The 12,700-nt window shown below is 41.6% G+C and overlaps 1 protein-coding gene across 4 annotated transcripts in view; it reads right to left on the bottom strand.

The window, feature by feature from the left end:
* Positions 1-12,700, bottom strand: part of mtus1b (microtubule associated tumor suppressor 1b) — a 139,061-nt gene that overhangs the window by 72,178 nt on the left and 54,183 nt on the right. For 3 of the 4 annotated variants that reach the window (XM_078397785.1, XM_078397765.1, XM_078397775.1), the window contains exons 4-6: positions 5,230-5,433; positions 3,885-3,923; positions 2,420-2,554 (exon numbers count right to left, since the gene is read on the bottom strand). In XM_078397785.1, the coding sequence (XP_078253911.1) occupies positions 2,420-2,554; positions 3,885-3,923; positions 5,230-5,433 (378 nt within the window). The remainder of the gene's footprint in view (positions 1-2,419; positions 2,555-3,884; positions 3,924-5,229; positions 5,434-12,700) is intronic. The other variant, XM_078397794.1, reaches the window with a different exon arrangement.

Below are 12,700 nucleotides of genomic sequence, written 5' to 3'. Positions count from 1 at the left end.
TAAACCTATGTCCTTTGGTTCTCGATTTCCCTAATGTATGTAAGAGACTGAGCATCCAATTCTCTGCCTCAGAAGGCAGTGGAGGCCAGATCGTTGGATGCTTTCAAGAGAGAGCTGGATAGAGCTCTTAAGGATAGCGGAGTGAGGGGGTATGGGGAGAAGGCAGGAACGGGGTACTGATTGAGAGTGATCAGCCATGATCGCATTGAATGGCGGTGCTGGCTCGAAGGGCTGAATGGCCTACTCCTGCACCTATTGTCTATTGTCTATTGTCTATCCAATCTATTGCTTTTACGATTTTGTTCAGATGCTGGCATCATGAGCAAAAACAAACTGCTGGTGGAACACAATGGGTCAGGCATCATCTTGAGGGGCAAAATGCTGGATTAACTCTGCAGATCAGGCAGCACCTCAGGAGAACATGAATAGGCGACATTTCTGCTCACGACCCATCGATACAAGGAATTCCTGATGTTGGTTGGCACAAAGAACTGCACAAGGCTCCCTGACCCAAAATGTCACCTATCCTTGCTCTCCAGAGATGCTGCCTGACCTGCTGATTTACTCCAGCAATGTCTTTTTTTGTAAACCAGCATCAGCCGTTCCTTGTGCTTTCATCATCCTGACGTCACCTGTCCATTTCCCTCCATAGATGCTGACTGACCCAGAGTTCATCTGCCATTGTTTTTTAAAACTCTGGTTTGTTATCGTATGTCCCCCTACATAGTATTAGTCCTAAATTAGAAGAGTCTAAAAGGACAATGTTAAACCATTGAAAAAGCCTTGCAGTTGCTAGAGATAAGACAAGGTAGACCCTTTTATTCACAAAATGCTGGAGTAACTCAGCAGGTCAGGCAGCATCTCGGGAGAGAAGGAATGGGTGACGTTTCGGGTCGAGACCCTTCTTCAGACTGATGTCAGGGGGGCGGGACAAAGGAAGGATATAGGTGGAGACAGGAAGATAGAGGGAGATCTGGGAAGGAGGAGGGGAAGGGAGGGACAGAGGAACTATCTAAAGTTGGAGAAGTCGATGTTCATACCACTGGGCTGCAAACTGCCCAGGCGAAATATGAGGTGCTGTTCCTCCAATTTCCGGTGGGCCTAACTATGGCACTGGAGGAGGCACATGACAGAAAGGTCAGACTAGGAATAGGAGGGGGAGTTGAAGTGCTCGGCCACCGGGAGATCAGTTTGGTTAATGCGGACCGAGCGCAGGTGATCAGCGAAGCGATCGCTGAGCCTGCGCTTGGTTTCGCCGATGTAAATAAGTTGACATCTAGAGCAGCGGATGCAATAGATGAGGTTGGAGGAGGTGCAGGTGAACCTTTGTCTCACCTGGAAAGACTGTTTGGGTCCTTGGATGGAGTTGAGGGGGGAAGTAAAGGGACAGGTGTTGCATCTCGTGTGGTAGACCCTTTGTCTTTCCCAGTTTTGGTTAAGTGTCATGGACCAAATGGTTCCCTTTCCACACATGTTGCCTGGCTATAGTGCTCCCAGCATTTTCCTGTCTTTACTTCAACATGGGATTGGTAGTTATAAACACACACAAATATCCAGGAACAAATTAAAAGTCAGCAATCATAAACTGATCCTTTAATGGATCTTTAAAGATGGCTTCATTTAATGCAACACTGAATCTGTGCATCTGCAGAACCCCTTTGGATTAATCAGGCCAGAATATTAAACAATCCATAAAAAGCCTGCCATTTCATTTGGGTCAGTGGCCAAATATTGACAGCGCTGGAGTAACTCAGCGGGTCAGGCAACATCTGCAGTGAACAAGTATCGGTGAAGTTGGGGGTCAGCGACCTTCCTCAAACTCAGTCCTGCTGAGTTACTCAAGCACTGTCTTTTTTTGTAAACAAGGAACTGCAGTTCCTTGTATCTAGTGATGAAATATCATTGGCTTTTTAAACATCCAACTCTACAAATTAAAACATTGATTCCTGGAATAATTACTCAAAGGAAGGAAAAGTAAACCATAACTAGCAATCGTTAATTATTGCCACAAGCCTGTGGCAATAGCAGTGGTCAAGTAAAAATACAAAAGTTTTGATGTGCATGGCAGAACTTTTAACTAAATGCATAAATCTTAGAATGGCCCAAGTCATTCATGTCAAATTAAAGGAGAGCATGTTTCAATTCTTAACCAGTGGAACTGCTAACAGGCCAAGTTACTTGCAAGCAACCAGTAAGAAACTTGTCACACTCACCGATAGTTATCTAGAAAGAATCCCAGTAAAAGTTATGTGCAATTTTACTTCAGTACCACAAATGCATACACAGGATGGGAGCATTCAGATCTAACACTACAAAGTACACTGTTCCACCAAATGCTAAAATTATAGTCACATATAGAAGAGTGCATTTTGCACAAAAAAACGAAAGCATATTTCAACTACGTTCAAAGAATATCTACCTTTGCATGTGGACTTAACAGATGCAGACTTATTTTTTATCACTGAAAAAGATTGTTTTTGAATATGATTGGCATATGCAGAGCGTACACGTTCCCTTGAACCATCTCCTCCGCGATGAACTGAAGTAACTGTAGCTGGTGGAGGGAAAAAGTACGTTTGTTGAAGCATCGAGCAATTTTTATTTACAATTATGCACACTTTGTACGTGTACACACATGACATCCTCAATCAAATGGACATACACGGATTGAAGAAACTTCCCCAAAAACTATCCATCCATTTGTTGCAAATTTACCACCATAATGCATATCATGTATCTATACATTGTAACTGGATCAACTGTCATCATGTATTCTCTTTCTGCTGACTGGCATGCAACGGAAGCTTTTCATCGTACCTCGATGCAAGTGACAATAAACTAAACTAATATTGTTGCAAGCTTTAAAATATAACAGTTGCGTGGCAACAGACACATGCCCATTGTGCAAGGTCATAGGAGGAAATTTCTATTTTGCACAAACTACTGTATAGCCAATTAAGCATCACAGTACATTTCGACTCGATATTGGATTGCATTTCATTTATAAGGGCAGGATTTACCCACTTCAAGCCTCCAGTACATCCAAGTGAAAAAAATCAAACTCTTGTTGTACACAAGCTGTTAAAAATGACTACCTTGTCTAGTCATTAATTATTCAAACAATTATTTTGCTTGACCTGTTACCCAAAACCAGAACAGTATTGTGCAAATTATTTAGAAAATGCACCTGAAAAGTGAAAGCTATAGACTTGATCCAAGGCACAGTTTAACAATTCTCATTTCAGTAGTATGGATGAAATCATGCCACAAATGGAAGGAGCTATTGCTGCACAAGTACAGGTCACGTGAGGAGGCAGTACCAGGGCATCATTCTGGATTACAGAGATCAGAAATCATTCTACCACTAAATTCCTCCCATTTCATGAAATTAGCTTGGATTTTTAAAAAAAAAATTGCAATAAGCTTTGCACAGATTTAATCCAAAAAAAGCTTAATACTTCTTTGTTGGAACAAGAGCATTGCTTGTTTACCCTGCAACCATAAGCCTTTTGCTCTGTATTGGAGTATCCGTGGAATAACCATTTCATACATTTCTGTCACCTACTGTGGCTTGAGTGCATTGCTCACAATAGCCAGAAATAAAATTATGTTTATTTTGCTTAACTGCCTTAAGGGCTACAATTCATTCCCCACTATTGACATCACCAAATTAACTGGTCCCGGTGGAATCCATCCGCTGATGTTGTAATGTTTTTCTCTCCCATCACACAAGAATGCATCTGCCTTTGTACTGCCGCTTCTCCCCCCCCCCCCCCCCCCCCATCTTGCAGCTGTGTCAAGACTTCATTTTAGCATGTAAAATTCACAATTCAAACTACCAACGGGTCAGAGAACACATTAAGAAAAAAACACTGATGACTTACTTTTGAAATGCTGGTATTTAGGTCGACCAATGAAGACTGCTAACAAAGGAACAATACAGAAACTATAAGATCCAATTAATAGAAAGGTCACAAACATGACATCACTGCGACTTCCTGAAGTGTGGGGAGGCATGAGTGTTGAATTGGAGAAAATACGCGGAGAAAAAGTCGTATGAGTGCAGCTTCGAAGTCCTCCTGGTACAGTCATTGAAATAGTCCAAAATCAAGCAGTCGCAGAAATAACATTTCACCCTTGCTCATGCTGCCATCTCCTACGCTGCCCCTCAGTGAAATAGAGTGGAAATAAAGTAATTTGCTCGGCATGGCTGTGTGCTGTGCTCCAGCGACACACGCACAAAGAGATGGCCAATCAAAAAAAGGAAACAAAGAAGCAGCATGTAGAGTACAAGCATCCTTCGCCGAAAAATTGCATTCACATGCATTTATGCTGCATTCCTGATGTTTATTTGCAGAGCCAAGAATTGAAATTATGCAGATTCTTACAGTGCACACTTAGTGGATATATTCATGCATATTTTAATGTTTTGGGTGTAGAGCACTGAATCTATACATGCACTAATTAGATAACCTTTGTTCCAGGGTGCTGCTGTAGAAAGCTGTTCATTCTTACAGTACAGTAGTCAAGAGAGCACTTAAACCAGTGACACCAGGAAGCAATTGCAACAATTAATTTCATGAAATCCTTCTCCATTTCAGCTGGACACTGTCAAACAATTAAACTCATTAACTTGAGAGCAAATGTAATCTGACACTCAAGGTAGATGCTTATTTCATTGGGCAACACGAATAATATTATCAAATGTAGAGCTATCTGCAACATTGATCAAGTGCTATATCGCAATTTATTGAAGTACAGAGGCTATTTGGCCCACTGTTCTTTTTGATTCTTTACCATCAATGCCCCAATGTTGAATGTTATTTAAAATCTGCTTGAAACTGAGGCAATACAATTCCACTTTATTTTAAATAATCCTAAATTACCAATAGCAATAACTTCAGAGATGGATCAATTCGAATTAATATTTTTGCAGAATGAATTGTCTGCAAGTTTGGATAGACCATTTGCTTTCCCAGTTTAAAGATTTGTGCCATTGTAAATTTCCGTCTGCTTTACTTCAGTTCCAGTCTTCTCCATGTATTAACAATTAGTGCCAAGTATCAATGTATTTCAAGAGATAAACATTCAAAATTGCAAGATTGTGAAAATTGTTAAAATCTTGGCAATTTGCTGCAGAAATATCAACTCTCAACATTGCTAAATATAGTTTTTTTCCCCCAATAGGTAGAGCACATAGGTAGGCCTTAGATCAGTAAAGATACTTACCTTTACTACTGCAAGTGCTCCGAACACTCTGAACTGACACACCACTGCTGTTTGATGACAGGCTGTTGACTCGTTTTAATCCAGAGGTAGGAACAGGCAGCTTAGAGTTAAGGGTGCCTTTTACTGTTTTACCGCCCAAGTTTGGAGTGGCTTTAATTGATCCAAGCCTTGGTTTTGTGTTATTTGAAGCAACCTTGTGTTCATCTAGAGGAAGAATAAAAAAATGTAAACTAACTGCATGAAGTTTAAATGTCATCTTCCAGATTTTGCCCAAAATGCAGTCAGATAACTGACCCATTATACCAACTAGAGAGCAGCCCTGAGCTACTATCTACGTCATTGGAGACTCAGTTTATCTTTGATCATACTTTTCTGGGCTTCATCTTGCACTAAATGTTATTCCCTTTATCATCTATCTGTACACTGAATGGCTCAATTGTAATCATGTATTGTCTTTCCACTGACTGGTTAGCATGCAAAAGCTTTACTGTACCTCTGAACACATGACATTAAACTAAACTCAAACAATGCAGCCTGATGGATTTACGACAACATCTAAATTTGGACATAAAATTCCATCCTCTGTTTTTCAGAGATTGATATAATGCAGTGCAAAAAACAAAATCAAATGCTATGATCAACCGATGCTCAGTTTAAGCTCTGCCCATTTTGAAATCAAATTCCAAAAGTTTAGGGCAACACTAAATTGGACAAAACTTCTTCAAATGTATATTTATTTGCATTCTTTCCATTAATTCCCATAATGATAACTCAATTTGACAAGGTACTGCAGATGCTGGATTCTTGAACAAAAAAAGTGCTGGAGTAACTCAGTGGATCGGGCAGCATCTCTGGAGGACATACGTAGCTTTTCAAGACTGAAGGATCCAGACTCGAAACGACACTCTGACCTACTGAGTTTGCTGCAGCACGGTTTTACTAATGATTTAACATTCGTGAATTTTTCCACTTGATTTTCATTACTTCTACCTGAACACACAAATTTTAGCAATTGTTCATCCTTGATTCAATATTACATTCCTTGCATAGTCAGAATGTTATCCTCTTTGAAATAGAGGCCAAGTAATACCTTAATCCATCTAATTTATTCAGGTTGTTATCCTTAATATTAAAAATTGGGATAATCTCACACTTTCTTCCTTGATTTAAGGAACTAGAGTTGATATGAAAGTTCTAAACAATATGGTAAAATAATAGTACATCCCAGGAAAGGAAATTGTGATCTGTTTGCAGACTCATACATTTATGAACGCAAAAATCTCACTCATTTGACAAATGAGACCAGGTTTTAATCAAATAAACCAGGACAAAGTTACTGGAATCACTGAAGGCACAGGAGGAGCAAACATAGCACAACATATCTGGAATTCTCACTATAAAGCTTTGAGGCACTCCATCAGAAAATGTGATAGTCATTCACAAATTAAACTCGAATGCCATGGTTAAATCTTAAAACACCTGCTTCTATAATAAGTGCAAAATTCATGGCATGTCAAGTCAGCAGTCACCAAACTTCATCTTTTAATACTACAACCAGGAGGTGGCAAGGTCACAACAACCCCATTTTCTACTCTACTTATCCAGACACCCATTTTATTTATTCCATAAAATTGGCCATAGAATCCTGAAACATGGATATTCAGGTAAATATTCTCCTGTCTGAACTGTCGATCATTTCAAATGCATTGCCACCAGCAAATAACAAATGTATTATCCAGTTCTTCCAAACAATTTTGACAGATACAAGTTTTAGACAGGAAATGTATATAAACAGCACTAGATTTAGAAATATTCCATTTTAAAACTGTATACTATACCCTAAATATTTTGTACCCTTAGTGTTCCTTTAATGAATTATCCTTTCTGAATTTCATTGACACGTCTTTCAAGCATGCAGAGGGAACAAGCATTATGCGAGTAACCATGACAATGATCTCCATATCTGAGATAGCCAAAGGCATTCAATTATGTTCTGCAATGTTCGCTGCAAAATCAGCTTAATGCTCAAAACCCATCAATACATCAAGAATGTGGAAAGAGTACAGCACATTTAATAATTATGCCTGGCAAATACAATAGCAGAAGTATTCACTGCGGTACAAAACGTCACATTTTCTTCATCTTTCATAAATAATTTCACACCACTCCCTGGCAATGCCAAGTACTACAACGACAGGAATCAATTTATGTATGGTAAGCAAATTTATAGCTGTAAAATTACAGAAACAATTTCCTTCATTTATAAGGAGCTGTGGTCCATTCACCAGAAATATGTTAAACTCTCAAGTCAATTGATTCCACATTAAAATTCCAGTGAAATTATTCTCTAAAACATACTCATGGATTCGGAAACTGATGGATCACCAGATTAGAGTGATATAGGATGGAATTCAGGCCCTTTGGCCCGTTGCCCATGCCCACCAAGATGCCCCATTTAAACTAGTCCCACCTGCCCATGTTTGGCTCATATCTCTCTTAACCTTTTCCTATCCATATACGTGTCCAAATGTCATTAAAATACTTGCCTCAACTACCTCCTCTTGCAGCACTTTCCATTTACCCACCATCCTGTGCGGATAAAGTTGCCCTTCAGGTTCTTATTAAACATTTCCTCTCACATTAAACTTCTGTCCTCTGATTCTCGATTCCCCTTCTCTGGGTAAAAGACGATGTGCATCTACTCTCCTTATGATCTAACACATCTTTATAAGATCACCCCTCAGCCTCCTGCAGTCCAAGAAATAAAATCCTAGATTGCCCAACCTCATACCCTCCAATGCAATCTTTCCAGCTTAATGGCAAGCTTCCTCCAGCAAGGTGACCAAAATTAAACATAACACTATTGTGGCTTCAGCAATCTCTTGTACAACTGCAACGCAAAATAGTCATTTCTACACTCGATACCCTGACTGATGAAGGCCAATGCACCAAGCATTCTTGGCCACCATATCTACTTGTGATGGCACATACAGGGAGTTGTGTACCTGCACTCCGAGATCCCTCTGCTTTACAACACTCTCCAGCACCCTCCCATTCACAGTGTAGGTCCAGCCCTGGTTTGGCTTCATACACCTCAGGATGTCAGTAACTCTTCATCCATAACAGTCTGTCCCCAAGATATCTCCATCAATTGTCCCAAGTTCCCTCAGGAGATCAACACCCGTCCCTATTCCTCCTCCCTCAACACTGTCCAGGAACTCCAACAGGCCTTTCAGGTTAGGCAGAGGTTCACTTGTATCTCCTCCAACCTCATCTATTGTATCAGTTGTTCAAGATGTGAATTCGTACATCGGCGAGACCAAACGTAGACTGGGCGGCGATCGTTTGCTGAACACTTTCGCTCAGTCCGCCTGGACCTACCCAATCTCCCGGTTGTCAAATACATTAATTCCCCTTTCCATTCCCACACTAACTTCTATCCTGGGACTTATCCATTGTCAGAGTGAGGCCAAATGTAAATTGGAGGAACAGCACCTCATATTTTGCTTGGGCAGCTTACAACCCAGCAGTATGAATATTCATTTTCTAACCTCATATTCATAAAGTCATAGAGTCATAGAGTGATACAGTGTGGAAATAGGCCCTTTGGCCCAACTTGCCCACACCGGCCAACAATGTCCCAGCTACCCTAGTCCCACTTGCCTGTGCTTGCTCCATGTCCCTCCAAAGCTGTCCTATCCATGAACCTGCCTAACTGTTTCTTAAACAATGGGATAGTCCCAACCTCAACTACCTCCTCTGGCAGCATGTTCCATACACCCACCACCCTTTGTGAAAAAGTTACCCCTCTGATTCCTATTAAATCTTTTCCCTTTCACCTTGAACCCATGTCATCTGGTTCTCGATTCTCCTACTCTGGGCAAAAGACTGTGCATCTACACGATCTATTCCTCTCATGATCTTACACACCACTATAAGATCACCCCTTATCCTGCACTCCATGGAATAGAAACCCAGCCTACTCAACCTCTTCCTATAGCTCACACCATCCAGTACTGGCAACATCCTCAAATCTTTTCTGAACCCTTTCAAGCTTGATAATATCTTTTCTATAACATGGTGCCCAGAACTGAACACAATATTCGAACTGCAGTCTCACCAACGTCTTATACAAATGCAACATGACCTCCCAACCTCTGTACTCAATATTCTGACTGATGAAGGCCAAAGTTGCAAAAGCCTTTTTGACACCTGCGACTCGACCTTCAAGGAACCATGCACCTGTACTCCTAGATCCCTCTGCACCACACTACCCAGATGCCTACCATTTACTGTGTAGGTCCTGCCCTTGTTCGACATCCCAAAATGCAACACCTCACAATTCTCTGCATTAAATTCCATCAACCATTCCTCCGCCCACCTGGCCGATCGATCCAGATCCTGCTGCAATCTTTCACAACCATCTTCACTATCTGCAAATGTATCATCAGCAAACATGCTATCTTACCCTATATGTTCTCATCCAAATCATTGATGTAGATGACAAACATTAACGGGCCCAGCACCGAACCCCGAGGCACACCGCTCCTCACAGGCCTCCAGTCCGAGAAGGAATCTTCCACCATAACCCTCTGCTTCCTTCCATGGAGCCAATTTGCTATCCATTCAGCTATAGAAACGTAGAAACATACAAAATAGGTGCAGGAGTAGGCCATTCGGCCCTTCGAGCCTGCACCGCCATTCAATATGATCATGGCTGATCATCCAACTCAGTATCCCGTACCTGCCTTCTCTCCATACCCCCTGATCCCTTTAGCCACAAGGGCCACATCTAACCCTCTCTTAAATATAGCCAATGAACTGGCCTCAACTACCGTCTGTGGCAGAGAATTCCACAGATTCACCACTCTGTGTGAAAAAAAACTTTCTCAACTCGGTTCTAAAAGACTTCCCCCTTATCCTTAAACTGTGACCCCTTGTTCTGGACTTCCCCAACATCGGGAACAATCTTCCTGCATCTAGCCTGTCCAACCCCTTAAGAATTTTGTAAGTTTCTATAAGATCCTCTTCTAAATTCCAGCGAGTACAAGCCGAGTCTATCCAGTCTTTCTTCATATGAAAGTCCTGCCATCCCAGGAATCAATCTGGTGAACCTTCTCTGTACTCCCTCTATGGCATGAATGTCTTTCCTCAGATTAGGAGACCAAAACTGTATGCAATACTCCAGGTGTGGTCTCACCAATGCCCTGTACAACTGCAGCAGAACCTCCCTGCTCCTATACTCAAATCCCCTCGCTGTGAATGCTAACATACCATTTGAAATGTATAAGATTATTAAGGGGTTGGACACATTAGAGGGAGGAAACAAGTTCCCAATGTTGGGGGAGTCCAGAACCAGGGGCCACAGTTTAAGAATAAGGAGTAGGCCATTTAGAATAGAGATGAGGAAAAACTTTTTCAGTCAGAGAGTTGTGAATCTGTGGAATTCTCTGCCTCAGAGGGCAGTGGAGGCCAATTCTCTGAATACATTCAAGAGAGAGCTAGATAGAGCTCTTAAGGATAGCGGAGTCAGGGGGTATGGGGAGAAAGCAGGAACGGGGTACTGATTGAGAATGATCAGCCATGATCACATTGAATGGCGGTGCTGGCTCAAAGGGCCGAATGGCCTACTCATGCACCTATTGTCTATTGGCTTTCTTCACTGCCTGCTGCACCTGCATGCCTACTTTCAATGACTGGTGTACCATGGCACCCAGGTCTCGTTGCATCTCCCCTTCTCCTAATAGGCCACCATTCAGGTAATAGTCTGCTTTCCTGTTCTTGCCACCAAAGTGGATAACCTCACCTTTATCCACATTATACTGCATCTGCCATGCATTTGCCCACTCACCTAACCTATCCAAGTCACGTTGCAGCCTCCTAGCATCCTCCTCACAGCTAACACTGCCCCCCAGCTTCGTGTCATCCGCAAAATTGGAGATGTTGCATTCAATTCCCTCGTCTAAATCATTAATATATATTGTAAATAGCTGGGGTCCCAGCACTGAGCCTTGCGGTACCCCACTAGTCACTGCCTGCCATTCTGAAAAGGACCCGTTTATTCCTACTCTTTGCTTCCTGTCTACCAGCCAGTTCTCTATCCACATCAATACTGAACCCACAATACCGTGTGCTTTGAGTTTGCATACTAATCTCTTATGTGGGACCTTGTCGAAAGCCTTCTGGAAGTCCAGATACAACACATCCACTGGTTCTCCCTTACCCACTCTACTAGTTACATCCTCGAAAAATTCTATAAGATTCGTCAGACATGATTTATCTTTCATAAATCCATGCTGACTTTGTCCAATGATTTCACCATTTTCCAAATGTGCTGCTATCCCATCTTTAATAACTGACTCTAGCATTTTCCCCACTATCGATGTTAGACTAACTGGTCTGTAATTCCCTGTTTTCTCTCTCCCTCCCTTTTTGAAAAGTGGGGTTACATTAGCTACCCTCCAATCCTCAGGAACTACTCCAGAATCTAAAGAGTTTTGAAAAATTATCACTAATGCATCCATTATTTCTGAGGCTACTTCCTTAAGCACTCTGGGATGCAGCCTATCTGGCCCTGGGGATTTATCGGCCTTTAATCCATTCAATTTACCTAACACCACTTCCCGACTAACCTGGATTTTACTCAGTTCCTCCATCTCATTTGACCCCCGGTCCCCTACTATTTCCGGCAGATTATTTATGTCTTCCTTAGTGAAGACAGAACCAAAGTAGTTATTCAATTGGTCTGCCATGTCCTTGTTCCCCATGATCAATTCACCTGTTTCTGACCTCAAGGGACCTACATTTGTTTTAACTAATCTTTTTCTCTTCACATATCTATAAAAGCTTTTGCAGTCAGTTTTTATGTTCCCCGAGAGTTTTCTTTCATAATCTATTTTCCCTTTCCTAATTAAGCCCTTTGTCCTCCTCTGCTGGACTCTGAATTTCTCCCAGTCCTCTGGTAGGCTGCTTTTTCTTGCTAATTTGTACGCTTCATCTTTTGTTTTGATACTATCCCTAATCTCCCTTGTTAGCCACGGATGCACTACATTCCCCGATTTATTTTTTTGCCAAACTGGGATGAACAATTGTTGTAGTTCATCCATGCGGTCTTTAAATGCCTTCCATTGCATATTCACCGTCAACCCTTTAAGAATCAATTGCCAGTCTATCTTGGCCAATTCACATCTCATGCCCTCAAAGTTACCTTGCTTTAAGTTCAGAACCGCTGTTTCTGAATTAACTAAGTCACTCTCCATCCTAATGAAGAACTCAACCATATTATGGTCACTCTTGCCCAAGGGGCCACGCATATCAAGACTGCTAACTAATCCTTCCTCATTACTCACTACCCAGTCTAGAATAGCCTGCTCTCTCGTTGGTTCCTCTACATGTTGGTTTAGAAAACTATCCCGTATACATTCCAAGAAATCCTCTTCCTCAGCACCTCAGCCAATTTGATTCGCCCAAT

This window comes from Rhinoraja longicauda, chromosome 1, assembly GCF_053455715.1.
Source record: "Rhinoraja longicauda isolate Sanriku21f chromosome 1, sRhiLon1.1, whole genome shotgun sequence".
Taxonomy (NCBI): domain Eukaryota; kingdom Metazoa; phylum Chordata; class Chondrichthyes; order Rajiformes; family Arhynchobatidae; genus Rhinoraja; species Rhinoraja longicauda.
This window is presented reverse-complemented; position numbering and strand designations above follow the sequence as displayed.